A 26,859-nucleotide genomic window follows, 5' to 3' on the forward strand; every position below is an offset into this window, starting at 1 on the left:
AGATCAGGCACCGCTTTAACTTGGTTATTAACCAAGAGTAGCTTGTCAATTCTGCTTTTGTTGACTCCTAACCTCCGATGAATTTCCTGTCCTACCCACGTCTGGCCTGTGGTGAGTTGCTCCCCTTTGAAATATGTAATGCAGCGGTATTATATAAATAGTGAAAACATGGCCATTTAAATATATGCAGAAATATGATAGCAGAAACCGTAATATTGGACTACATATTAACCAGATTCTATAATTGGCCAGTCAACAAGGCCTCGGTCGCTATGTTTTGTTAGTGTTTGCATCATCATAAAGGGGAGAAAAGATGGAGACATACCGCTATTGATGTATAATCGCTTGGAATCAAGAGGAACACCAAACCGCCTCTCTAACTCCTGCTTAATACCCTTCTTAGTTACAGTCATGAGATCTGCTGTACGCAAGATGTCCCGTATTTCTGCTAGCAGCGCATCATCGCTTGGCATGCCTGCTAGGTTGGCCATCTCTACATCGTGCATCTGGGTGCCCAAGAACTGCGAACCGCCAAATTGACTCATTCGGTTTTCAGTTGGAGCGAACGACATACGACTGAGATGGTTAGGATTTTTCAAGTCGTACGGAGGGACCATGCCAGTAGTGGAACCAGGCCTAGACGAAGCATAGTACTCGGCTACACCGACGTTCATTCCCTGCTTGGTGGCGTAACTGAAACCGCTGACTTCGGAATGTACATCATCCCCTCGGCTAGTTTGAGCGTCCCATAGCTCAGCCTGATATTCTTCCCACCGCTTACGTGGGATCGAAGCGGGATCAAATTTGCCTTCATCCGTGACGACAATTTTCTTGCCCTTTTCTCCGGCGACAACACGAGTATTACCCCAATTGAAGTCATCCATATGCCAGAAGGCATATAAAGGCAGACCAAATGAGAAGACCGGAACAGCCACTATGTACATAAGCATCCATCCGATCATTTCCCACTTGCGACGTAGGATAAAGATGATTGCCTGGAGACCGTATATAGCGCCAAGCATGATGAAGGCCGTTATCGGTATAACACTCTTCGAAGTACTCACTAGAACGATGAGGTACACGATGTATGCTATAACCACAGGCTGGACGACCGTCGACAATAGATCGACAAACACGACAAATCGCATACTGAAGCAGCAGAAACCGCAGAGTTGTGCCATAGGAATGAGTTCCACCAAGTTATGTACTGTTGAGTTGATCCAACGACGACGCTGTGACAGGAAAACTTGCCAGGAGTCCGGTGCGATTGTCCACGCGTGAGCACTGAAGATATACTTGGTCTTATACGTTGAGTGATACTTGAGGAGTAGAGTTGTTAGATAACGATCTTCACCCAAATGAAGCAAGTTCTTCATATGCAGGGTATCGACACGAATTGTTGCGTAATCTTCAACGACCTCGCGACTGACAAAGAGTGGCTTGCCAGACTCGGCGGCTCGGATACGATACATAGAGAAACAACCGGGCAAACAAGTTACACTGCCGAACAGGCTTTCGAAAGCCTTGATCAAGTTATGCGATATGTAGTACTCGTAGACCTGGATCATAGTGATAAATGAGGACTTTGCGTTGGTTAGGGCTGTTTCGCCACAGACAGCGATAAGTCGTGTATCATCTAGGAATGAGGAAACCATGCGCGTCGCCGAGTCGGGCGCAACTACTGTATCGGCATCGATCTGAAACATAAACTCGTAGAATGTTGGATTAACACCAATGATGTTCCTGATTTGATGATACATCTCTAGTTCTAGAGGGCTCATAGGCAGGTTGTAGTGAACGCGGTTGAGGAAACGCATCATGACCATCTGCGAATCTCGCTTACCACGATTTCCGGGACGGGAAACCTCTGATGGCTTACCAATTTTGACGACGACTAAGAAGGGAACAATATGACCCTGAACCTCATAAAGACCAGAGTACACTTTGCCCATGTTGTGTTGCTTGAGACCTTCACCGAGAGATTCGAAGCTGAGCGGTTCGGGATCAACTGTCTCAGAAACGCCGAGAATATCGAGGACGATACGAGGGGTTGGCCTATCGTTACCTTGGCCGATAATCATACCATCGCAGATAACGACAAGCAATTTGCGTTTGTCATCATATCGCATACGGGCAGCCGAGTCAATAGCGCGACGCAAAGAATCTTCGTCTTCGGTATATGCGGGGATTTGACACATAACGAACTTATCTAAATTCTCCGGTATATTTTTGCCTCCGAATTGAAGGGCAGCGAGGAACTTGAAGCCAATGATGGCACAGAGTAGGATAGAGACAGCAAGAACAAGGTAATTGGCGAACTGGCATCTAGTGGAATTTCGCGTATCAACATCGCCGACGTAGAAGAGATTATCGAGACATAGTTGCATGCGGCTGCGGAGACCTGCGTCGATATCAAGGGAATTCCATTGCTTGGTAACGTCGTTACCCTTCATTTGCTGGAAGAGATCGACAACAGTATCGTCCATAAAATCCACAATTGTAGGATCGGTTGGAAGATCTTCGCCTTCTCTAACCACGACGTGTCGACCGCCCACGAGATACTTTGTTAGGTCGTACACACGACCATTCAGTATAGCAATTGAATTTTGCTTGCCTCCGAGAGTTGCAACATACTCTGGAGAGAAACCAATCGTACCCTTCTTCCAGGGCTTCATCTTTTGCATCCTTTCATAGAACCAGAAAGGTTGGGGCAGAGAGGTGAAGGATCGGAAATCGTGGTAATGAGCATTCAAATCTTGACTATTGATGACATTTGCCGAGCCACTAACGTTTGTCGATTTATAGTCCAGTGTTACTGCAGGGTTGACTGTGCCATCCTTGCCCCGGCAAAGAGCCGATACTTGGACAGGGAACAAAGATGTGATATCGAGCCCGGCATACTGCGTCAAGGACTTGGAAGGAAGATATGGTGGGTAATGGCTTGGGGCATAACTGCCAATGTCGAAGACTTGACCACGGATTGCCGCGTAAGACTCGGCCCCGTCTTTACCGTTATAGGATGTAAGTTCTTCGGAGCTGTAAACATATTGCTTGGGACAAACAAGTTGAGGGAAGAGTATGATGAAAAAGGCGGCAACCAAACAGCTGAACCAGATCATCATGTTGATAGCCACCTTTTCACGCCAAGCTTGCCGAACATCTTTGCGAGGCATCCGACCCATCCAGCGGATGAGGAAGTCGGGGATGAACCAAGTTAAGAACATCACAAGGAAGACCCATCGTTTTCGACTGGGACTGTCCTTGTATTCCTCGACTTCCACGAGTGATTTCTCGTTTCCACGCTCAGCCATTTGTTCTCTAGTGTCCAAATTCTTGAACATGTCACCGGCTCCAAAGGCAGAAACCCCAGCTTCGGAACGCGCATCTATATCTCCTCCACTGCCGTAAAAACCACCCCGAGGCTTGTCAGTATACGGCTGAGCGTTGCTGGCGACTAATCCCTCTTTCGAGGCTCCAAAAGGCAACTCGCCAGGGCTTGATCCATCCCCAGCCTCGGATGCGAACCGGTTCACGGCTGAGGAGCCATCGCCTAATTGCGCAACCTCCATCCAGCAGCGCTCACTCAAGAACACACCCGTAGAACCAATCTGAACTTCATTATTGGGCCATTGCTTATTTTGGACGACGGCTTCAACTTTCTCGCGTTCGCTGCCAACGAGGATCGTCTCAGCATCGGCAAGACCCAGAAACTCACCAAACGGTAAGAATAAACTGAAGTCGGCCGATCTTAGTCGCTGGCTTATTTCGGCGATACCAAACGTCTGCACTTGCATGCGGACACATTTGCTATCAAATTGGTTCGCAATTCGTCTATCGTTGGGCTTCAGGCAGAATACAAAATAGACGTTGGTGTTTGTCGCCGTGATTGCCTGCTTTACATTTTCAAGGGAGGATAAAAATTGGCCAGATGCTCCTTGCCCGGAGTTATGTATGCTGGATTTTCTAGGTTCCCCTTTGTGATCTCCGGCTTCGCTTACGAGGTCTTCAGGGGATTCCTGTCGGCGGGGCCTCCGGGATCCCATGGTTCGCGTTGTCTTCCTCGACATGACACTTGGGGCACGCATGGGCTTAGAGCTGACCGACGCTTGCATAACCGTGGTCTTCTCTTGAGGATGCATAACGGTCTGGAGAGCTTCTTGACCGAAAAGACGAGTAACAAATTCGCTCTTACTCGACTTAATCAAATTCATCACATCACTGGATATGACTTCGCCGTTCTCCTCGACTAGCCCTTTAATTGGGTAGTCAACTTCACCAGCAAAGTGTTTGACTGTGAAGGCCGCTGCGGTATTTTCTGAAAGGAAGTTGCTTCCAGGTAGCCTAGCCGTTGCGGAGCCCACGTTGATTGCTGGATTCTTACCCTCGAATCGCCGCCTCAAGCTTTCAAGAAGTTGCATATCTGTACGATGTCGTCGAGTTTGGTCGTCCAATATGCTGAGTAGGCCATTTCCAGGCTTGAGAAGTCCCTTAACAGCATCCGAGTTATCGAAATAGCTTGTAGCGGGGACTACGACCTCTTCAGTGTCTAACATATCTGCCTTGCGATCGAAGAAGTTTTGAAGAGTCAGGTTGTAAAGCGATTCAACCGCAGCGTTGTTGAGGAGTTGGTCGAGGGCGGATCCAGTCGAAGACTGCTGAGAGAAGCCGGGGAAATCAATGATGCTAATGGTGTTCGCGATAGACTCTTCAGCAGCGCATATCTTCTGGTTGATGTTCTCAATGACATAAGCGACCAGGAGAGAATACAAAGTCCTAGCCAATTCATCGGCATTGGCACGGGCACCCTTAGGGTCTAACATAACCGTTACGCGTTCGCGATGGATCATCTTAGTTTTGTACCCCATAGTGTTTTGAAGGTCTTGCGAACTAACACCTAGGAAGGCAGCGATTATACCTAGTACATCCTTGTTTCGCGCGGCGGTGATGTTCTGACCACCTTCATGAGAGAAACCACCGCTATCGTCTCCAGTAGCCGTGGTATTCGCAGTTGTCTCGAACTCTAGCTGTCCAATATGCAAGATACAGGCCAGGATTTGACAGACTTCGGCAATTTCACCTCTGGGAAATTCTAATCTTCGTAGAGCTGTCTTGAAGAGCTGGAATCCGTCGGCATCGTTGATTCCTACCTTAAGCTGTGTAGGGTGACCGAGATACTTCCAGCGTCTATGTCCAGCCGTATCTCTAGGAGTGTCAATACCAAGATGAGTTTTTTCAGCCTCGCTCGTCCCGGCAAGAAGATAGTACAACACGTGGAAGTTACGCTCTCCCGTAGGTACATCGGTAATCCTACTCCTTTCTAGACGATGGTCTAATAGCTTGGCACCAAGTAAAAGGGGGTTGGTGCTTGAGGCGGTATCATATTGAAGCTCGTAGAAGAGACCGGCCTTAGAAGCTGTCGGGGTCGTCGCTGTTTTCGTCGTTGTGAGGGTATCAAAAACATAAGCGGCCAGTGAAATTTTACTAGATAGCGGCGTGGAAGACTTGTTCAAGAGCGAGGTTAAGAGGTGTGATCGAATGGTGGTTTTCCCGGAGCCAGATTCACCCCTGCAGGTTTACTGTTAGCTGTTTCTTACTGAGCAAGTCTGCGTTTACATCGAGATGACATACAGGAACAAAACCGCCTGGTTTTCTGTTCGATGTCCCAATCTAAGAAAGGCCCTGTCGGCCATATCTTCAGCGCCAGCCATGGCGCTTCCTTCCTTGCCTCCATCGAGACCCTTTGTCGACGTGGTATACGTATTTAGAGAGATGAGGGCATGCGAGGATAAACGAGCCGTCGGGATAGATACGTGAAAACGACTGGCAAGATGTGCTGTCAAGTGAGTATCGGACTGGAGATGGGTAGGTAAAGAGGGTAAAGAGGGCTGGGTATGAGCACCTCCGCTCCCACCCATAGATGGGAGATTGAGAGCCATGTTGGATGGAGGGCCAAAAGATGGCACCTATCAACAGGCCGACTACTCAAAAGGAGTCGTTCAGCGTCAATTTGACGCTCCAAGGATACCTAGGTGAGATTCGCTGTTAAAAGTTGAGAGTTGGTTATCCAAGATTTACGACGGCGAACGAAACAGACGTTCTTTTTGTTTCTGCCGGTTTTTTTTAATGGATGAACTAACAAGCTACAGATTGTCTCCAACAGGAATCCAAGTTACGCGTAGCGAGTGTATAGTTGCATACAGAAACGAGTGTAGTAGCAAATATAAAAAGCGAAGGGAAATAGACAAGAACAAGGGAAAGCCAAAAAAAAAACTGAGGCTCTCTCCGATGTTGCTTCTTGGGTAGACGGTTCAGATGAAAGGGGACTTGGGTTCAAGACGGCTTTGCCCTTGGGCAGTTTATTTTTGTACAACTACTCAGGTACCTGCCGTACAGTGCACGATTTTGCTTACAATTAGTTTGCATAAGTACCCGGTTTGGCTAGCTTACAGGGATTCCCGAGGCGCGGGTGCAAGTAGGGTGCAAGATCATACGAAGTCTTAGGGAGGTGCGCTGTGACCCGCTGACAAGATACTTATTTACTTTACATGTATGTATTTCAAAGCATGAAATGAGTGATCATGTACATTATTTACATACATTACGTAGTGGAGGGAAGATCTATGACATGTACTCCGTATAAAGCACAGTAATTAATCCTGGCGTCTCGTGCTAAGCTCTAAGCACGTTAGCTGGTCTCACGAACATCGATCGAACCGCCCGGAATTTTCTTGGATACCTGCAGATTTAATGCGATACGGGGATGACCTCCATTGGGCCTCGGCTGGTCTCGTATATACAAGTCTTGTCCTTTTACTCATACCATGGACATCTTTTTGATCTTTGCTTTCCCCGTCAAAAGCTGTGCATATAAACTTCAATCAAGAATGCGTGGAAACACTTAAGAAGATGTTCCCTAACCTAACACTGCCAGATCTAGAATCTGACCCATACGTAGCACTTGTACGGGGCCAGCGGAGGCAGGGGTACAAAAAAGTTTGAATGAGTTACAAGTTCAAATAGGGAACCAATGACAGCATTACTCCAGGGCTGAGGAACTAGCGATGTTAGTTTACCGTCGTGTTGTATTTATCAAACCGGAATTCCTCCACTAATCCGGCATTGGAATAAATAGGTATACTAAGAGGTAGATTCCGGCAGGGAAATAAAATACACAAAATAAAGGGTCGTCTCTGTTTACTATGTATTACGCATTCCTGATATGTTATGCATACTCATTGGCATATGACAGCAATTCCAATACATACTATGTAGGACAATAGCGCGACGCCAATAGCATTCATACTTAGTGTATTTTCTATTTATGCCTACCTGTATGTCTTAGATAGAGTCAACAACCTTACTTGTTGTTGTCCACATTTGACCGGCCGATCCAAGTTAAAACCGACGCCACTGTTTATATAAATTATAGACGTGATAGGTTCAACAGGTTGTCATCGATCGGACTGACCAGACAACTACTTAACTAAGAACGCCCTGCATGGTGACACACGCATATGCACTTCGAGGTTCACGTATTATATATATATCATTCATATATAATAGCTCTAAGCAAAAAATGGCGGGCTGCATAGGTTAGGTACCTAGGTAGGTATTTACCAACAATTTTTGAAGGAAGGCCAGGGGGTAACTAGTTGATGTCATATGTTGCAACTCAGCTTTTGAGAGACGCAAACAATGCTTTCCGAACAAACCTGGGAGTCGAGCTGTAAAAAATGACGGCTAGCCGCTGACGAGAAAAAGGTTAGGTACCTATAGTTATACCTATGTAGATACCTAGGGAGGTAGATTGGGTAATTTGAATAGGAGTTGGCTATTACATTTCTTATTCCCGGCGACGTAAGATGGGTGATAGATCAGACCGAGATGTGCAGTGAAAACTATATTGTGACAGGAATGACTTGCTCTCAACATTGAAGCTTGCCGGCGACTGACGTGCCGCAGGCAACGCAAGTCATTTGAAATAAAGTTATCTACCAAGGAAGATAACTAAGGTCCCGTCATCAAGCTTTTGTTTGCTGGGTATAATATTAAGGTTATTCGCGAGCCGGAGACTGAATTAGCATCCGCCAATACTCGATACATGTACTTAGGTATGTAACTGTTCCTACCGTTGTATCGTGTATTTCGTACATATGTAGGTATCTACATACATCTGAACGGCATTAATTTTTGGCCGAATTAGCAACACGAACAATAAAAGCTCTAATAGCTGAGAATATGTAACTTGGCTAACAAAGATGGAAAATAAAAATAAAAATATGACAGAAGGTTGTTCTCGTATTAATGTGGTGTGTGCATTATGTGCATTATGGGTGTGGCTATGGCAATTGAGGAATGAGACAAAAGATACCAATAAAAGTGGTGCAAACGGGTTCGAGAAGGCTATTGACCTGCCGAGTCCTGTTGTCCCCATTTGGCCGCTTCGTATTTCGACCCCCCGCCCTCCTCACCAGCGGTCCAAACACGCGCAGGCTCGCAGGCCTAGTCGTGTAAAACCAGAATCATCCCATGCCAATGTATCATGCCATGAATAACCAACTAAATACCTGCAATGCTATTCGTCCATTGCTGCCACGTCAAGCTCGTCAATCTCTTCCCGAACTCGTAGAGCAACTAATACATAAGTGTTCAAGTGAGTTATGTAGGTATGTATATAGAGTACGGGGAATTGGGGGAGTACTGTATCGTACTGGATCAGCGATCAGTCAGTAATGATCGCCTATGAATTCCCTGATGAAATCCTTGCGTTAGTGATGAAATAGGGAATTGGAGCGGAGAGGGGACAGGGGGTTTTCCCAGCTATTAGGGTCAGCAGAAAAAAAGAGAAAAAGGATCAGCGACGCCTCGATGGCAAATGGGAACTAATCACGGTTTCCACCGTAAAAATCAACGGCCATCTATTAGCGTTAGTCACTTCGTATCTAGACCACCCTAACCACCCAGGCCGCCCTGTGGCTTCCCAGAGCCTCCCCAGGGGAAGCAAAAATTAGATACACGCTAGACTATTCTAGGTTATACGCCAAGATATTCACTCGCACTGTATCATGTACTCTTCTACAGCTGACCCAGTCTGCCCATTATTTTCCTTACTTCCAACCATACAAACCATAGGGGAGGATTATCCCACAGTCACCTATCTGTTTTACTGTCTTGTTGTTGCAAGCCTCAACTTTGTCGTCGCTTCCCTTATTTTCCAATCCTCTTGTTAGTTACCTCACTCGCTTTGGTGACACGATAGTCTATCGCTTTTAATAATTGCTATCGCTTGTAATTGTCTTATACGATCAGGGGATAAGAGAGGTAGTTCATGCCATTCGCTATTCAGTCTATTGCAAAGCGAAATCCTTTTCCTTATTCCTCCCGATACTCTACCATCCCGAACCTATTCGACATACATTCGCTCACTACCCGTCGAACCCATTAATATACCGACGTCTCAATAATCCTTCGCCTATAGTTCAGAACAAAAGAATTCTGTGAATTCGAATTTGGCGTTGCTACTGGTCTCCGCTGCTCTTTTGCAACATTCGAGAGTATAGGCCTGTCGTTGTTGTCCGGAAGGGCAACACGATTTAATCGAGTTCAACATGGCTAATCACCAAGCACGAATGTCCATGTACTCGGTGGCTTCCGATGCTATGGGAGGACCACGAGGTGCCGGTCAACAATCTACTCAAGTCTCGACGACTACTCTCTTAAACGGCATTCATAATATCTATATGTCATCCCAACCCTACAGACTCGATGCCGGAACAAGCCTCGTCGTTAACACATGGCTCACTGCTACCCAAGCAGGACCGGACGGCAAGACTGGAGGGACAGTAGATCACGATTTGGCAGCTAGGGCATGGGAACACGCTAGGCGACGAGCAGAAGATGGCTGCATTGTTCTAGGGTATGTAGTTTTGGGTCATTGTCCAGTCTACATGAAGTCGTTGCTTATTAGATATCTAGGTCTCTTCATCAGTCAACCCCCTCACTACTGAACCCTTTTCTCACGTCCTTACCTATTTCCATCCCTTCCTCTCTATTAACTGCTCTAGAAGCAATCAATCCGTTTATACGTTGCGTGACCCCTTACAACCCATCTACGCCGCGGCAGTCTGCCCTTGCAGTAACCTTGACACTAAATTTAGCTGGAAACTTAACTGCAGCTAGTTTGGCGCTATCGCAAGGTGGCATCGATACCGTAAAGGGCCTGCTTGATATACCTGCTGAAGCTGGATACCGTGCATTTGACGTCTTCTACTATCTTTTAACTTCAGCCTCGACTCCGGCTGAACGAGAATTTCTCGGTCTTAAATCGGCCTCTGCCTATTCGTTGTTGGCCAAGTCTGGTACATACAACCCCCCCTCTTATCTCCCAACCGCCGATGATGGAGCTGCTGCAGATGACTTCCGTGCTGCCCTAAAAGAAATTGGCATTAAGGGATCTGCTCACCGAGACTTCATTTCAACCCTTGCTGGACTTCTCAAGCTTGGCAATACCCTTGACTACAACGTCGATGACGAGGTACTTGATGACGTCTGCGAAGATGTTGGTGGCCTTTTGGGTCTTGACCCGGAAGTCTTGGCTCGACAATGTTCAACAGATGATAGACGGGTATTAGTAGGAGGATTATATGAGGCCCTCGTCGATTGGGTTGTCACCAAGGCAAACGAAGCCATTGCACTTCAGATGTCCCGTATTCGTGATGGCCAAGAGTCATTGGATGGTCATAGAACACCTACATCAGCCGAAGACAATGGAGATACCGTCTGTATAACCATCATCGAGATTCCCGACCCAAACCTCGGCAAGGCTATTGCTATGCGTGGTATTTTTGACGATACTGCTGGAATCAATGCCGAAATGAAGGAAGACGGAGTGGATGTTGTTTCCGCCGGCAGCTCAGTACTCCGTGAAATGCAAAATAGTGTTGCTGATGTTGCACCTGATCTGGGCATCATGACTGGCCCTGTCGCCAGGGCAAGACAGCACGAGCTTGAGAAGAGAGAGGAGGTTTTGGAGAAGGCCGGCTTCGCTGGTGATGATGATGGCTTCCTGAAAAAGCTACTGTTCCCTGTCTCAGGACAGGGGATTAACTTGGGTCGGAATGCACGATTTGACCTTCCTGCTATACTGAGCGCCAGCCGAGTTTGGTACCATTTGTCCCTTCACCCCACTGACGAAACCCCAGCTAGCCTAGCCGCTCTTCCTTCTATCACATCTGCTTGGTCAGCTGGTACAGTCTCTCGCCAGCTGCGTGCTTGGAGATTGCCTGAATGGGCTAATCGTCGCAACAAGAATCTTGATTTTACGGCTGATTTTGATATGGATGAGTTCTGCCAACGCTTTGCCCCTCTTGGCTGCGGAGAAGGTCGTGATGGTATCGAAACGTGGATTCTTGAGAGAGGTTGGAGCAATGGTGAAGTAGTTGTTGGCAAAGAACGAGTTTGGATGAGAGAAACTGCCTGGTGGGAAGCTGAGAGTATGCTCGACCTTAGACCACCACAGGACTCTGTGCCTGGTGGTATGGGTGGTTTGGGCAGTATGAGCAATGTGTTCAACACGCCTGGCCTTGAAACGGGATATTCCAACAATGGCAGTGGATTTTTCCCTCCGAATTTTCCCGATCATAACTCCTCCGGTAGCCAGGATCAACTTGTCAACCACCAGCGTAACCAAAGTCGGCTCACACTTGCGCAAAGCCAAATGAGGGCTGCTTCCATTGCGCCCTCAGCTATGCGTAACGTTAATAACGGTGATTACGGTCTGGGATCAAAGGGTGACAATCATCGGGATCAGGTATTCTACACTGGTGATGGTGAATTCATTAGCAACCTTGACGCTGGTGATGCAAAGGGCAAACATGTTGAAACCGTAGATACAACCCTCACTCGACGGATTTGGGTTGGTTTCGTCTGGGCTTTAACTTTCTGGATTCCTTCCTTCGCCCTTCGCTATATCGGCCGGATGAAACGGCCTGATGTTCGGATGGCCTGGCGTGAAAAGTTTGTTCTGGTCTTCCTCATATTTTTGATAAACGCTTTTGTCATTTTCTGGATTATCTTATTAGGTCGAATCATATGTCCCAATTTCGATAAGGCTTGGCTCCAGAAAGAAGTCGATACTCACCAAGGCGGTGATGATTTCTGGGTTAGTATCCATGGCAGAGTCTACGATATCACCAACTTTTGGCGACAACAGCACAGTGACACAAATATCGAAACAACGAACGATCTCATGATGCAATTCGCCGGAATGAATTTGGACGACTACTTTGTAGCCCCTCTCCAGCTTACATGCCCTGGTCTAGGTGTTTCTGATACTATACAGCTGCAAAGGAACAACACGCCCACTATACCCCAAGGTATCCATACGTCTGGGTATTATCAGGCTGACCAAACATCTAAGTTAAGATCCCCTAATTGGTATCGTGATACATTCCAACCCAAAATCAAGGAGTACTACCATGGCGACCTAGTCTGGGATATCAATGAGGTCCATGATGACGGCAAGAATAACAACCACATGTGGATCGTCTATGAGGGCGGAATCTACGACCTGACGAACTATTTCAATACTATCGATTATTATAAGAATCTCGCTCAGTACAACTTTCTGGACGCGGATTTAATCGATGCGATCAAAGACAACCCAGGACAAGACGTCACAAGCCTATGGACCAACCAAATTGCTAATGTTAAAGGGAATAAGACAGCTCTGGCTACGAAACTGAACAGTCTCAACTGTATCAAGGAAACCTTCTACGTCGGCATACCGGACTTCCGCGATTCGGCTAAATGCCAAGCAAACAACTATATCCTCCTTGCCTTTGCCATTATTATTTGTATAGTTACTGGAATTAAGTTTTTTGCGGCCTTGCAGTTTGGCTCCAAACGGCGTCCCGCCCCACAGGACAAGTTCGTCATTTGTCAGGTTCCAGCCTATACGGAGGGAGAAGACTCTCTGAGAAAGGCACTTGATTCCCTCACTGCGTTACAGTACGATAATAAGAGGAAGCTGATCTGTGTTATCTGCGATGGTGTCATTGTTGGTGAAGGTAACGATCGACCTACGCCAAAGATTGTTCTCGATATCCTCGGAGTTGATCCCAAGATTGACCCCCCAGCTCTACCCTTCAAGTCAGTTGGTACTGGCAGCGAACAACTTAACTACGGCAAGGTCTATTCTGGGCTTTACGAATATGAAGGCAACGTGGTCCCCTATCTTGTGGTCGTCAAAGTAGGCAAAGAATCCGAGCAGGCCAAAGCGAAACCTGGCAATCGTGGCAAGCGTGACTCGCAGATCTTGCTCATGAGCTTCTTGAACCGTGTCCACCATCGTGCTCCCATGAATCCCCTGGAATTGGAAATGTTCCATCAAATCAATAACATCATCGGCGTCGACCCTGAACTATACGAGTACCTCTTGATGGTCGATGCTGATACTTGTGTACGGGAGGATTCCCTCAACCGACTTGTCGCTGCCTGTGCCAATAATTCAAAGATCGCTGGTATCTGCGGTGAGACTGGTCTCCAAAACGAGGAACGTTCCTGGTGGAGTATGATTCAGGTCTACGAATATTATATCTCTCACCACTTGTCAAAAGCTTTCGAATCACTCTTCGGCAGTGTTACTTGTCTGCCCGGATGGTAAGTTTCCTCTCATCGTTGCCGTATACGTCGTTATACTAACCTTATTTGCAGTTTCACGATGTATCGCCTGCGTACTGCTGACCGGGGTAGACCATTGATTATTTCTGATGGAGTCATCAAAGATTACAGTATTTGCGCCGTTGACACTCTCCATAAAAAGAATCTTCTATCTCTCGGTGAAGATCGATATCTCACTACGCTAATGACGAAGCATTTCCCACGTATGGCATTCAAATTCATTCCCGATGCGTACTGTCAGACCGCTGCTCCCGAGAAGTTCAGTGTCTTGCTCTCGCAGCGGCGAAGATGGATTAACTCAACTATCCACAATCTTGTTGAGTTAATGATGCTTCGAGACATGTGTGGCTTCTGCTGTTTCTCCATGCGCTTTGTTGTCTTCATTGATCTCACTGGAACGCTTATCCTACCCGCCACTTGTGTTTATATTGGTTACCTCTTGTACCTAATCATTTCCCATACTGGTCCGTTCCCTGTCGTTTCTATTGCTATGATAGCTGCGGTCTACGGTCTTCAAGCCCTGATCTTCATCCTTAAGCGACAATGGCAGCATGTCGGCTGGATGATCATCTACCTCCTTGCGTTCCCTATCTACTCCTTCATTCTCCCGCTCTACTCTTTCTGGAACCAAGATAACTTCAGCTGGGGTAACACACGTATTGTTATTGGTGAGAAGGGTAATAAGCAGGTGGTAGCAGTTGATGATGAGGGTTTCGATCCGCGTTCCATTCCTTTGCAACGCTGGGATGATTATGCCACGTTAAATAACCTCCCTGGTCGTCGCGGCGCTCAAAATGAAAAGGCACATGATTTCTACGATGATACTTACGAAATGGACGACATGAAATCAGTCTATTCTTCAGTCCGGCAGCCCTCAGTTCTCACCGGTCTCCAAGGTCGCGGTGGATATATGCCACCCCAATCCCCGGCTCCCTTCCAGCACATGGCTCGCCAGTCTGGATCTGGTCCTTACGCCGATAACCCGATGTACCGGCAGTCTACTGCATCTTTTGGCGACATGCAACGCATGCAATCACCTTTCCAAGACTTCCCCACACAAAGACCCAGCATGAGCAATCTCCGTGGCGTATCCAACAACTCTCCACAACACATGCATCGCGTTTCTAATGCTACACTGGGCTATGCTGGTGGCGCCCGTCCACCGTTAGGCCAAGGTCATCAATCCACTACATCCTTTGATTTCCAACGAGGTCACCTAGGACCTGATGATGGGATGATTATAGAGGCAATCCAGGCTGTGCTTCGAGAAGTCGATCTGGACACGGTAACTAAGAAACAAGTCCGGGCCCTCGTTGAGCAGCGACTACAGACGGAGTTGGTTGGCGAGCGAAAGATGTTCCTTGATCGCCAGATTGATAACGAGTTAGCTAACATGTAATCGCATCATCTTTTCTTAGCTACAGTCGATCAGAGCAGATATTAGGCGAATTAATCTGGATGTACATAATACCAACTCAGGTTGATCATGTTTGATATGATACTAGCAGGTTTGGGGAGGGGCGGAACCGGGTCATTCAAAAGAATATTGTCTTTGCTGGCGTTTTCAAACAGATGAAGCCGCATACTATTCGTCCACGCAAAAGAAAGTGACGGGATTCGTATTAGTGATAGCTACGGTGGAGTTAGATTCCGGGTCATTATATCGCGCTTGGTTTTTCCTCTATTTTGCTGCGTTTTGCTGGGTCTGGCTAAACAGGATGGTTTGAGGATATCTTATTACATTGCTGCATATCATATCATCGCTATATATTGTTATACACATCCCAATAGCCCTCATTCCTATAGTGAGCATTGCTGTTGGGGATTAATCAAATTTAATAAAGAAAAGACTCGGGTTATACATCATGATGAGTGAGTGATACATGTTTCAAATAGCTTACTTGTTTAATCATCTATAAAATTCCTATCGCTGGTTTGTTCATACTGTTCTATATACGATGTTACAACGGAAAATTACCAGTGGCAGTGCAACAAGTCTCTTATTTTTACGGTATACAAACCACGTGGGGTTCATAGGCGATGCTATATATGTATAGGTACATATGTCTTGGTCTCTCAAGAACGTTAACATCAGGGGACAAGGAAGTGATGAGGTTCGTACGTGTGTAGCTACGGATTGCGAGTAATGATTGATACTGATGTAAAGACAATGTTCTTACGCTGCAAGTCTACTCATAACATACGTCTTATATGCACCTGTTAGTCTATCCCTCCATGTACGTACACTATAAAAATAAATAAAACAAAATATCATAATCGTTGACCCATTCACATTTCGTCAAGTATAATTACGACACATAAACAACCTATCTACTGGATTGTCTTTAACCCATCATAAAACTATACGCCTTATGGACTTATAGTATCAATCTTGCCGACACCTTTCAGCCGCAAGTAAACATCGGTTCCCCAGCCGTATAGGCTCTGAACAGCTATGCCGCCACCAAAGTACTCCGCGTAAGCGCGGCTAAGCGGTAGTCCGTAGCCCAGACCGGCGATAGAGCTCCCACCACCCCCGGATGCTGATATCACACTTAACGCATCGTTACCAGCACCTCCATTTCCATTGCCATCTGAAATATCGTCTTCCTCCATGAAGGTAGTAAAGCTATAACTCCAGATATTTGGTAAGACATCAGGGGCAATGCCACCGCCGCGGTCGCGGATGCGGATGGTAACTCCTGGCGCGTTGTCGTCGAGCGGCATGATGGCGTCGCTCTTGAAAGCACCCTTGTCGCCAGCAGGGGGGTCGAGGGTCACGCGGGGTGGACCGGCGTCGGGTGGTTCTGGAGCGATAGTTATAACGACGGGCTCGCGGTTGCGACCGCTCTCTACGGTGGCGCGGAACGCATTTTTGAGCAGCTCCGTCACAATGTATTCTAAATGCATGGGGACGAAGGCAAACGTGGTCGAGGGCTCGCCATCGATCACCCAGTGTGGTCGCACGCCATACTTTAGCTCGCAAATGTCGGCTACGAAGCCAGCGCACGAGTCTACAACAGCGGAGGGCGAGAGGGCGGTATCGATAACGCCAATGTAAGAAGGATGCTCGGGGCACGGGGTCGGCGAGGCTGAAGGATCGAAGTGTGGAAGACTGCTGTAGTGCAAGGCAATGTGCTGCTCGGCGATGAGACGGGTGCCGATACGGGTTCGCAGGTGGGTATCCAAGAAACGCGTAACTTCCTGGGGGGAAATGTATCGGCGACACTCGAGGAAGCCCTTAGCTAGGATAGGGATGGTATCTTGGTGAGTGTGGACCAACTCGGCAAGAACCGAGGTGAACAGGATTTCGGCATCTAGGTTGTTAATGGTGTGGTGTTTCCAAGGCAGGAGAGTCGATAAGGAGTGCAAGTAGTTGTTGTAGATCTTGCTGATGTTGGGATTTGAGACCACAATGAAGGGTAGGTTTCGTAGTGCCTGGATACGATGGGCTAGTCGAATAGGTAGTAGGGAGAGGGTGAAGTTAGCTGACGAGAAAAGAGCCTCTGCTGAGAGAGGTGGCCGGCCATGTCTGTTTGATCAGTCTCTATTAGCTACTTGTCTCTATATACGCATTTATATCTTATGAACTAGAAGCGGTGAAGGTAATATGATATGCTAAATAGACCTAGAAAACAGCTACGTACTTGACCAAATCAGCAAGACTTAAAGGATGCTGCTTCTTGTTGGTGAGATCTGCAATCTCATCGTCGGTTACCGTCGCTGTGCTTGGGGGATGGGACCATTTCTCATCGTTCGATAGAGAGGGCGATGAGCTGCTGGTAGCATGTGACGAATAAAAACACGATCCAAGGATGTTGCGTCTAGGACTCGCAATCAAGGCCTTGGGTGTGTAAAAACACCGCAACGGCCTATATATGCTCCTCATGGCGGCATTGTGTGGTGTCGAGCGGTAAGCAGGAGTGTAGAATAGTTGTATGTTGGAGCAGTTGGAGTCATAACCAGGGTTGAAGACGAAATAAATAATAAAGGTTCGATTTTTGATATGTCGGAGTCACGAGCTAAACCCCGGAAGCATCGACGTCAGTGCTGAGAATGAAATTGATAAGGATCCTTATCGGTTACGGTTTGTGGCCGATGCCGATCTTTGTTTTGTTTTATCATTGCTGCCATTCAGTCCATTTAGGGGAGTTCATGTTATTTAGGTAGGATCTCTGGTTGATCTTGCCTTACACCAGATATATCACATAGAAACAATCCAATCATGATAATTACAAATAAACGAATTTATGTGACGTTGGTAAGAAAGATTGGTAGATCAGCTATCTATTATTCTTGGAACTCCTTGCATGAGCCATGGTCAAGTCAAGCTTTCTAGTATAACCCAGTATAACCTAGTATAACCTAGTACCGTAGCAGCATAGTTTCAAAGCCCCGCATCATATACTGGCTTGGTCACGTTCACGCGATGGCTCTAAGACCCAATTGCCCCTCATCACGACAGCTATTGTGTCCTCACCTCCTGGTCCAACTCAACAGCTTTAACGTGCTCGTTCGATTCCAACGTGGTCAAGGCATCGTTAGGGAATGTAACTCTACACGAAATAAATATTAGGAAAATCCAAATTTAAAATATAAATGTTAAGGAACCACGTACGAAAAAGCCTTGATAAGGCTGTATTCGTGGCCAATCTTGCCGCCCTGGTCCTGAGCGTGCTTCTTTGCTGCGGCCACTTCTTCGGGAGTAGCGTTCTCCTTAAGGGTAACCTATATAATAGTGAGCAATAATGTCTCGACGGTATAGAGATATTTATAATGTCGTAGGAAAGTCTGTAATTACAATGTAACTAGGCATTTTTAAAGATGCAGTTGTGCAGAATAAACGTGTGGTTGGTGGTTTATAGTAGTCTTGTGTTGCAAGATAGTAGAATGAAGAGAAATGTAGACGTTGATGTTTTAAGATAAAGAGTTGGGCAAAGCGGATAGAAGTAGGAAAGTGCATGAGCGGGAATTTATTGGAAGTCTGGTTTCGGTAAAGACCATAGCAGCTAAGATACGTATCCCCCAGAGCGTTTAGTATCGCCGTAAGGAAGGTGGCATAGGACTGAATACGCGTAGGAGGCTTTCGACAGGTGGGAGGGTGAATACGTCATTACGGCCTAACCTTTAGAGCAAACTTCCCGCTCCTTTACGAATTTGGTTACACTTTAGCGCCTTGGAAACACCGTTCGCCTCTGACATGTTAGATTCGATACATTGTACGGATCCGTAGCTAAGAATCTTTCTTGGCTCCGAGTTGGATTTGACTCATCCCGTAGCTTGCGTACCTATACAGTAATATGTATGACCTTGTATTGTTAATACGTCTTTGATTCCGTATATAAAGTGAATAGGTAATTCAGTTTAAGCTAGAACTGTTTTCCATAGCATAACTTCCTGAGGTTCCAAGTCGCTTTTTATAGGTTTGGATAAGGTACGCAATACTGCATAGATAAATCCATGTATACACACGATTTCTTCTACGCTGCATATAGAAGCCAGATTAAATACTTGAAGTGCTACTCTCACTTACCATCCGTTTATGTGATACCTCGGTGTTTATATTTAAAGGTTCTAGGCTACATATGTAGAAAGTTACCTTATGCTACCTTATCCCATGTCTCTAATGGAGGCCTTAAGCCGCTAGTAACCTACCCTGAAGTAGAATTCAGGGACCCCGAATGTAAGCCAACCTTGTCCCACTTTATATCAGCTTAAATGAGGGAATCGGGCCCATTAAAAATGTTCTTATCGCTATCGATAAGAACTGACTTGATCATCTAAACATTTTTTTCTTCAATGCGAAAGACTCAAGTCGCTACAGCATCTTTTACGTGAGTCAAGTTGTTGCGTTCAACGTCGCAAAGTCGCAATCATGGAAGAACAGGCGCACAAACCTCATCGCAAATCGAAAGAGAAGAAGAAGCCAACTGGTGGTTAGTATAACTCCAATTGCAATCATTACCCTACTAACAAGACCAGATCACAATCCTAAGGCCTTCGCCTTCTCTAGACCCGGTAAACTACAACGCGCAGCTGCAAGGTCTCAAGATGTATGCGCAATCTACACGAACGGTGGTTATCAATATTGTAACTAATCTCTCTATAATAGATCAAAGAAAGGCGATTTCACGTCCCTCTCGTCGATCGGGTACCCAGCGAGGCGCCTCCGAGACTCGTAACAATTGTTGGACCTCCTGGCGTTGGAAAAACGACGTTATTAAAGTCGCTCATTCGCAGATATGCAAAGGAGACAATCTCAGAACCTCAAGGGCCCATAACCGTGGTCACATCAAAAAAACAACGGTTAACCTTTATCGAATGCCCCAATGAACTCGAAGCGATGGTCGACATAGCTAAAGTTGCTGACATCGTCCTACTAATGATTGACGGAAACTTTGGTTTTGAAATGGAGACTATGGAATTCTTAAATATTCTAGCTGCAACGGGTATGCCTGGCAATGTGTTTGGCATTCTGACCCATTTGGACTTATTCAAAAAACCCCAGGCTCTCAAAGATGCGAAGAAAAGACTAAAACACAGATTATGGAGTGAATTATATCAGGGCGCACATTTATTCTATCTATCTGGTGTTATTAATGGGCGATATCCGGACCGCGAAATTCACAATCTATCTCGCTTCCTTTCTGTCATGAAAAATCCCCGACCGCTAATTTGGAGGAACTCACATCCCTATGTTATCATAGACAGCTTCCGAGATATTACGCATCCTACTCAGATCGAGGAGGACGAAAATTGTGATCGATCAATTGTTCTTTCAGGGTATCTTCGAGGAACTAACTTCTCGGGCCACAACCAAAAAGTCCATATTCCTGGTCTAGGTGATTTCTCCGTGTCAGGTATAGAAGCTCTGCCTGATCCATGTCCGACGCCAGCTATGGAACAGGCCATTGCGAAAGCAACTGGAAAAACTGGCAGGAGGCGACTAGATGAAAAGGAAAAGAAGCTTCATGCTCCTATGTCAGATAGAAGTGGTCTGAAGATAGACGGTGATGCTATCTGGATTACTAGGGAAAAGGGGTTTAATTTCGATAAAGACGCTGAAGATGGAGATCGTGGCGAGGGTGAAGAACTCATTATCGGACTCCAAGGAGAAAGGCGGTTGTTAGGTCAGACGGAAGACGGCCTGCAGCTCTTCCGAGGCGGCGAGAAGATAACGAGTGTCCCTGAGGAGGAAGATACTGGACGGAAAAGTCAACGTAGTGCAAGATTCGCTGCAAGAGATGAGGATGAAGAAGAAACGCCCGAAGACGAAGGCTTTGTTAGCGGAGAGGAAGATTTCAATTCGGACGAAGAGCCCGAGTTCAATGAGCAAAAACTGGGGAAAATGTTTAAGGAGTCAGATAAGGACGGTGACGAGGAAGATATCGCATTTGCGGATAGCGACTCAGATCTGGGCTCTATATCAGGCGATGAGGTAGACGACGACGACGACGATGATGATGGCGATGAAGAAGATGAGGATGAATACGATGGCGCAGAAGAATCCGCACTCAGGTGGAAGGACAACTTAGCTGGGAAAGCACTACTTCGCCATGGCGGCCGTCCGTCCTACCGAACAGCAGATTTAGCACGCCTGATGTATGATGAGGCCTTGACAGCCGACGAGGTGCTACAGAGATGGAAAGGAGAGGTCGATGCGGAAGAAGAGGAAGAAAATATTGAAGACTCCGAAGACGAAGATTTCTTTAAGAGGGCAAAGCACGAAGAGGATGCAAGCTCAGAAGACCGCTCAATACCCCTATACGATTATGACCAGTTAGCTACTAAATGGACACTCGACGATAACGTTGAGCAGCTCCGCCAGCGCTTTACAACAGCGACGCTCGGCGAAGACGACGATGAAGACGGATTCGATGGGTTTAACGATGAGGATGGGGACGAGGACGATGAAGGAGACGGCGAGTTTGAAGACCTTGAAACGGGTGAACAGCACAAGGCCAATCCCGCGCCAGAGCCAGCCGAGAGCATAGAAGCAGAGCGCGAAAGAAATGCTCGGAGGAAAGAAGAGCTGAAATTACGGTTTGAGGAGGAAGATCGAGAAGGGTTTAAAAATGACAAGGCTCAGGCTAGGCGCGAAGGCGGAGACGACGACGAGTTTGGTGAAGACGACTGGTATGATGCGCAAAAGGCGCTCATTCAAAAGCAGCTTGACATCAACAATGCCGAGTTTGAAGCTTTGGACGAACGGCAAAGAGTCGCTGTCGAGGGTTTCAAAGCTGGCAAATATGCCAAGATTCTGCTTGAGAAGGTTCCTGCAGAGTTCGTTACAAATTTCAACGCTCAGATACCTATTATAGTCGGTGGTGTGCTTGCTACGGAGGATCGATTTGGGTTTGTCCAAGTCCGTATCAAGAGGCACCGTTGGCACAAGAAAATTCTCAAAACCAACGACCCCCTTATCTTCTCTCTTGGGTGGAGGAGATTCCAGACACTCCCAATATACAGCATTTCGGACTCTCGGACGAGAAATCGTATGCTGAAGTATACGCCGGAGCATATGCACTGCTTTGGCACGTTCTACGGTCCTCTAATCGCACCAAATACAGGTTTTGTCTGTTTCCAGTCATTTTCCTCCGCCAACCCAGGCTTCCGGATCTCTGCAACTGGAACCGTTCTATCTGTTGACGAGTCGGTTGAGATTGTGAAGAAGCTCAAACTCACCGGTGCTCCATATAAAATATTCAAGAATACCGCATTCATTAAGGATATGTTCAACAGCTCTCTGGAAATCGCCAAGTTCGAAGGTGCTGCAATCAAAACCGTTTCTGGTATCCGTGGTCAGATCAAACGCGCCTTATCGAAACCCGATGGGCACTTCCGAGCTACGTTCGAAGACAAGATCCTGATGAGCGATCTGGTATTCCTTCGCGCTTGGTACCCCATCAAGCCGCACCGGTTCTACAATCCGGTCACCAACCTCCTTGGCAACTGGCAGCCGATGCGGCTGACGGGTGAGGTACGGCGAGACCAGGGGATTGCAACGCCGCAGAACAACAACAGCAAATATCGGCAAATTGAGCGAGCCACACGACACTTCAACGCACTAAAGGTACCCCGCGCTCTAGCAGCGGAACTACCGTTCAAGTCACAAATCATACAGACGAAACCACAGAAACGCAAGACGTACATGCAGAAGCGGGCAGTGGTGCTGGGTGGAGAAGAGCGCAAGGCACGTGACTTACTACAGAAGCTGACGACGATCCGCAAGGATGCAGTGGCCCGGCGCAAGGCTAAGAAAGACGAGAAGCGCGCGGAATTCAAGAAGAAGATGGAAGAGATGGGTGAGAAGAAGGAGGCGCGGGAACGGAGGGAGAAGCAGGAGTTCTGGCGTAAGGAGGGTAAGAAGAGGAAAGGTGACAGTGAGGGAGCTGGAGGTGGGGGGAAGAGGAGGAGGTAATTCTGCAATTATGTGGTGTACATCAGTTAGGCTCAGAGGCGTACACTTATAATATACGAAAACATCTTGTTTAAACCCCGTATTCCAGGTACATAATACATCTGTTGAGCTGTCTGAGAAATCCAGATGTGGGGTGTGGGTTTTACCCAATGAGAGGATGTACATACTGTCCTACCTCCTGTGTAAGTTTTACCCAATCAGGGAACGGTAAGGGCAACCCTGTCAGAAAGGCGCTGACGAAATCGGCGCACTCTGTACTGAGACTGCAACTCTGCAGCTTGGACGTGACCAGTTAGCCACCGACTACCGTACAGTACGCCCCTTGTAATAATGTTATTCGGCGGATCCCTAAAGCTATTTTGCTAAAATCTTAAAGCGTATATTTATTATTGCTTTATAAAATTATTATAACTTTTCGGAAATGTTATTTTAAGGTATTTTATGTTATAAAACTTTAGTATAATAGTTAAAATATTTTAAAAGGCGTTTTTTTATCTAGAATTAGAAGTTTTATTTTATATTATGCATGTCCGATAAAACTAACATTATTATAAGGGGCGTACTGTACGCGTGCCGTCTTGATTAATTTGACTGAGATTCGGGCTATGTCGCGCATATTCAGATCTGCCCACATTTTAGAGGCTGAAGCTGAGGTGTCTACTCTACGTTGCACAAAACCCGCAGCAATAGTTAATAGAGGATGTGATGGATGGATTTCCCAGGATCGTCTCCAAGGACCCAACTACATACAGTACGCCCCTTATAATAATGTTATTCAGTAAACCCCTAAAACTACTTCGCTAAAATCCTAAAGCGTATATTTATTATTGTTTTATAAAGTTGTTGTAGTTTTTCGGAAACGTCGTTTTAGGGTATTTTATGCTATAAAACCCTAGTATAATAGTTGAGATATTTTAAAAGGCGTTTTTCTATCCAGAATTAGAAGCCTTATTTTATATCGTGCACGTCCGAAAAACTAACATTATTATAAGGAGCGTACTGTATAGCCTCCTCTCATATTTATTTATTTATTTTGAGTAATACACGGTGTTGAACTTAGGGTAAAATGTCAAGACCCGGCCATGACCTACTTGCCTCGATCAACCAAGGTAGTCTTTGCCATGGAGTATCACCAAGATCCACTTTAGAAATATGCTGGTCGATTTCGAATGACCTAGAAGTAGGCGAACACAGCGTAGCCGATCTTTCAGTACCTACTTTCGCACATTGTAACCTCCGATCATCTAGGTAGGTATAAAGGTAAGACCGCCTACACACTTATTCTATAAAATATAGAAAGACAGACACGTTGCAAAATATTCATCTGCTTAATCAAACTTATTAACTTCGAATCAACTAATACCTAAGAGTTGAATCTATGAAAGATCTTTTCCACACCATCATTTAAATAGTCTTGACCGGCAAGGTTACGATATAATGGCGGTTCCCGAGGATGCTAGGCGAGATCGAAGCACAACCATAACCCTTATACCAGTTACCTATACTGAGCCATTACCACTTCAGCTTCTTGGTGTAGGAGCTCATCTCAATGAAACCTTTCCTTTTACAAGAGACGAGCATTGTTCTCATCCCCAACAAGGTCAGGCTTACATTAATAACTACCCTTCACTCATCTAACATATTTCTTCAGGGGCGTTGGCCCATGATATTTCCTACCAGACGAGACCCGCAAATAGCCTCACGACGACTGGTAATTCAAACCACTCTAGAATGGATTCAAGTTGCGAAAGTGACGACCACGTCGTAAACGATATCACTATAGATTATCTTTCGTTTGAGTCTGCGGCTCCATGTTCTAGTTCAGTTGGAAGTCGTAGCGAGTCTCGGGAATCATTAGCAACTGCCAGTGCAATTTCAAGCTCTCCTGGGGTGACCATACACCAGAGTCATCATCATTCATCCGACACCAATAACGAGTCGGCTTCACCGACCTCTAAACGGGCTATCATCCCTCTCCCTCGCGCAATTTCATATTTCTGGTCTTATTTACACTCAATGACAGACATCAGAGCGATAGTTCGCTTCGTCGTTGTCATCTTCAGCCACCTTATGGGAATTTGGACGGCACTCTCAATCAGCATTACGCCCGGTCGGCCAGATGACGCTCTCCCGTCACTTAACGACGACAGTTACCCAATCATGGTTGCCCAAGTAGCCGCATCAATGCTGTCTCCGCTGCTATTCACTGTCGTGTCGACTAAGGAGGATACAACAACGCTTCGACAGAAGTTAACCTCCTTTTATTACGTCTTACTTGTGGTCGGGGTCCTGATGTCGCTTGTGTCTCTCTTGCTCTACTCGCTCTGGCCTTCGGGATACCGCGTAACTAACATTACTATAATTGCTAGCCTTATGTTCGGTGTCCTCGGTAGCTGGCAGTTCTTGGAGAAGACCTGGAAGAAGACATCGTTGACAAATGAGGACATCGAGCTAGGCCTGCGACAAGCTTGATATACTAGTATACCATTCTACTTAGCCAAAGTGGGTTGGTTTTATTTTCTTCACTTCTAGGTAGGGTATAGGTTCAGCGCGGGAAAATAGTGAGGGCTCTAGAAGGTTTATTCGGATTGGAGAAGGAATGGATAAATGATATAGATATGGACATGTGCTAGATTCTGGCTGGGCTTGGGATGTTTGTATAGGTTATGTTTCGGGTGACGAGATGATATATTAGCACTAAAGTCGGTTCCCCCCCTTTTATTTTTTTTCTTTTTGGGATTACTACTTAACTTTTTGGCGATTTACGGGGAGAATATGTTCAGAGAGTTGTTTAGCTAGCTCATATGTTAACCCCTAGCCGAATATAAAACACAGCTCTCAGTCTAAACTTAGATGCTATTTCCTACCATAAATATTACATTAGACATATATTTTCGTAAAAGTCTTGAGATTCACTTCAATTTGTCTTATAGGCCTTCTTACCTTACTAGGAGGTACTCATCCTACCCAGTTTCTGTAGTGGTTTATAAATGATCTTGTAGTAAGGTTTATGTCTTTTAATTTATAGAAACTTTGTGGCACAACTCTTTACTCTTAGAAGAATAGTTAACAAACCACCAACTAAGTAGGTTTGCTTTTGCCTAAGGTTTTACCTTTTATTTTTACCTTGGAATATTGTATTAAACGTGAAGCAGTAAGAGACAGAAGAAACAAACGACAAAGGGGCTGGAGTAGGAGATGAATAAGTGCACATATGGGTATTTGACCAAGGATAAACTCTTAGTTTTGGTATTATTCTAAGATTTATGCGTTTTGAGACTAATATAGCCGCAGCCACCTAAACTCGCGATCTCAAAATGTCCATATCAGAAAGGCCCGACAAAGATATCATCTCGCCAAGTAGGAGCTGGCCTTTATAGAGGGTATTCTATTTTCAGGGGTAAAGTTGCATATGGACCCCACACTATGCTCTACGACGTTAATAAATGTATCCAAGGAGGACAGAAAACTCTTATACGAGCGAGATTAGGAAATGGAAATTTATCCTCACCTCAAATAAGCCCCCAAAGTAAATCTTTTTTTGGAAAGCTACCTAAGTATTGTACAACAGAGTGCGCAAGGCACACTTTCGACACGATTACGCTCCGCGCTTCAAGACAGTAGCCTATATTTAAGTCAGGAAGATTCCCACCAAATCAATTTTCAACCTACACAAGGCCTTTCTCCTTGATATTTGCAATACATTTCTAATATTCCTCGTCCTTAACTAAGTCTTCATATTGGAGTTATTGTATTAA

General features: G+C 46.0%; 5 protein-coding genes across 5 annotated transcripts; 2 read left to right on the forward strand and 3 right to left on the reverse strand.

Annotated features, from left to right (window-relative positions):
- Positions 1–238: 238 nt before the first annotated feature.
- Positions 239–5,936, reverse strand: GL218_03679 (Chitin synthase 8; the record flags this gene model as incomplete). The annotated part of the gene is made up of 3 exons (XM_033580252.1): positions 239–270; positions 326–5,565; positions 5,629–5,936. 3 exons carry the CDS (start codon positions 5,934–5,936, stop codon positions 239–241), a joined length of 5,580 nt encoding a protein of 1,859 aa, XP_033436640.1.
- A 3,672-nt stretch (positions 5,937–9,608) lies between these two features.
- On the forward strand, positions 9,609–15,079 carry GL218_03680 (Chitin synthase 6; the record flags this gene model as incomplete). The annotated part of the gene is made up of 3 exons (XM_033580253.1): positions 9,609–9,916; positions 9,976–13,659; positions 13,714–15,079. The coding sequence occupies 3 exons, from the start codon at positions 9,609–9,611 to the stop codon at positions 15,077–15,079; spliced, it is 5,358 nt and encodes a 1,785-aa protein (XP_033437325.1).
- A 971-nt stretch (positions 15,080–16,050) lies between these two features.
- On the reverse strand, positions 16,051–17,569 carry GL218_03681 ([3-methyl-2-oxobutanoate dehydrogenase [lipoamide]] kinase, mitochondrial; the record flags this gene model as incomplete). Its single annotated transcript, XM_033580254.1, has 2 exons — positions 16,051–17,212; positions 17,328–17,569. The coding sequence occupies 2 exons, from the start codon at positions 17,567–17,569 to the stop codon at positions 16,051–16,053; spliced, it is 1,404 nt and encodes a 467-aa protein (XP_033437396.1).
- Positions 17,570–18,145: 576 nt separating this feature from the next.
- On the reverse strand, positions 18,146–18,496 carry GL218_03682 (putative peptidase inhibitor i9 protein; the record flags this gene model as incomplete). The annotated part of the gene is made up of 3 exons (XM_033580255.1): positions 18,146–18,236; positions 18,299–18,408; positions 18,482–18,496. 3 exons carry the CDS (start codon positions 18,494–18,496, stop codon positions 18,146–18,148), a joined length of 216 nt encoding a protein of 71 aa, XP_033437395.1.
- Positions 18,497–19,555: 1,059 nt separating this feature from the next.
- Positions 19,556–23,101, forward strand: GL218_03683 (Ribosome biogenesis protein bms1; the record flags this gene model as incomplete). Its single annotated transcript, XM_033580256.1, has 3 exons — positions 19,556–19,616; positions 19,663–19,733; positions 19,793–23,101. 3 exons carry the CDS (start codon positions 19,556–19,558, stop codon positions 23,099–23,101), a joined length of 3,441 nt encoding a protein of 1,146 aa, XP_033437394.1.
- Positions 23,102–26,859: the final 3,758 nt, after the last annotated feature.

The sequence above is a fragment of the Daldinia childiae genome (assembly GCF_008694065.1).
Source record: "Daldinia childiae strain JS-1345 chromosome Unknown Scaffold3, whole genome shotgun sequence".
NCBI lineage: Eukaryota > Fungi > Ascomycota > Sordariomycetes > Xylariales > Hypoxylaceae > Daldinia > Daldinia childiae.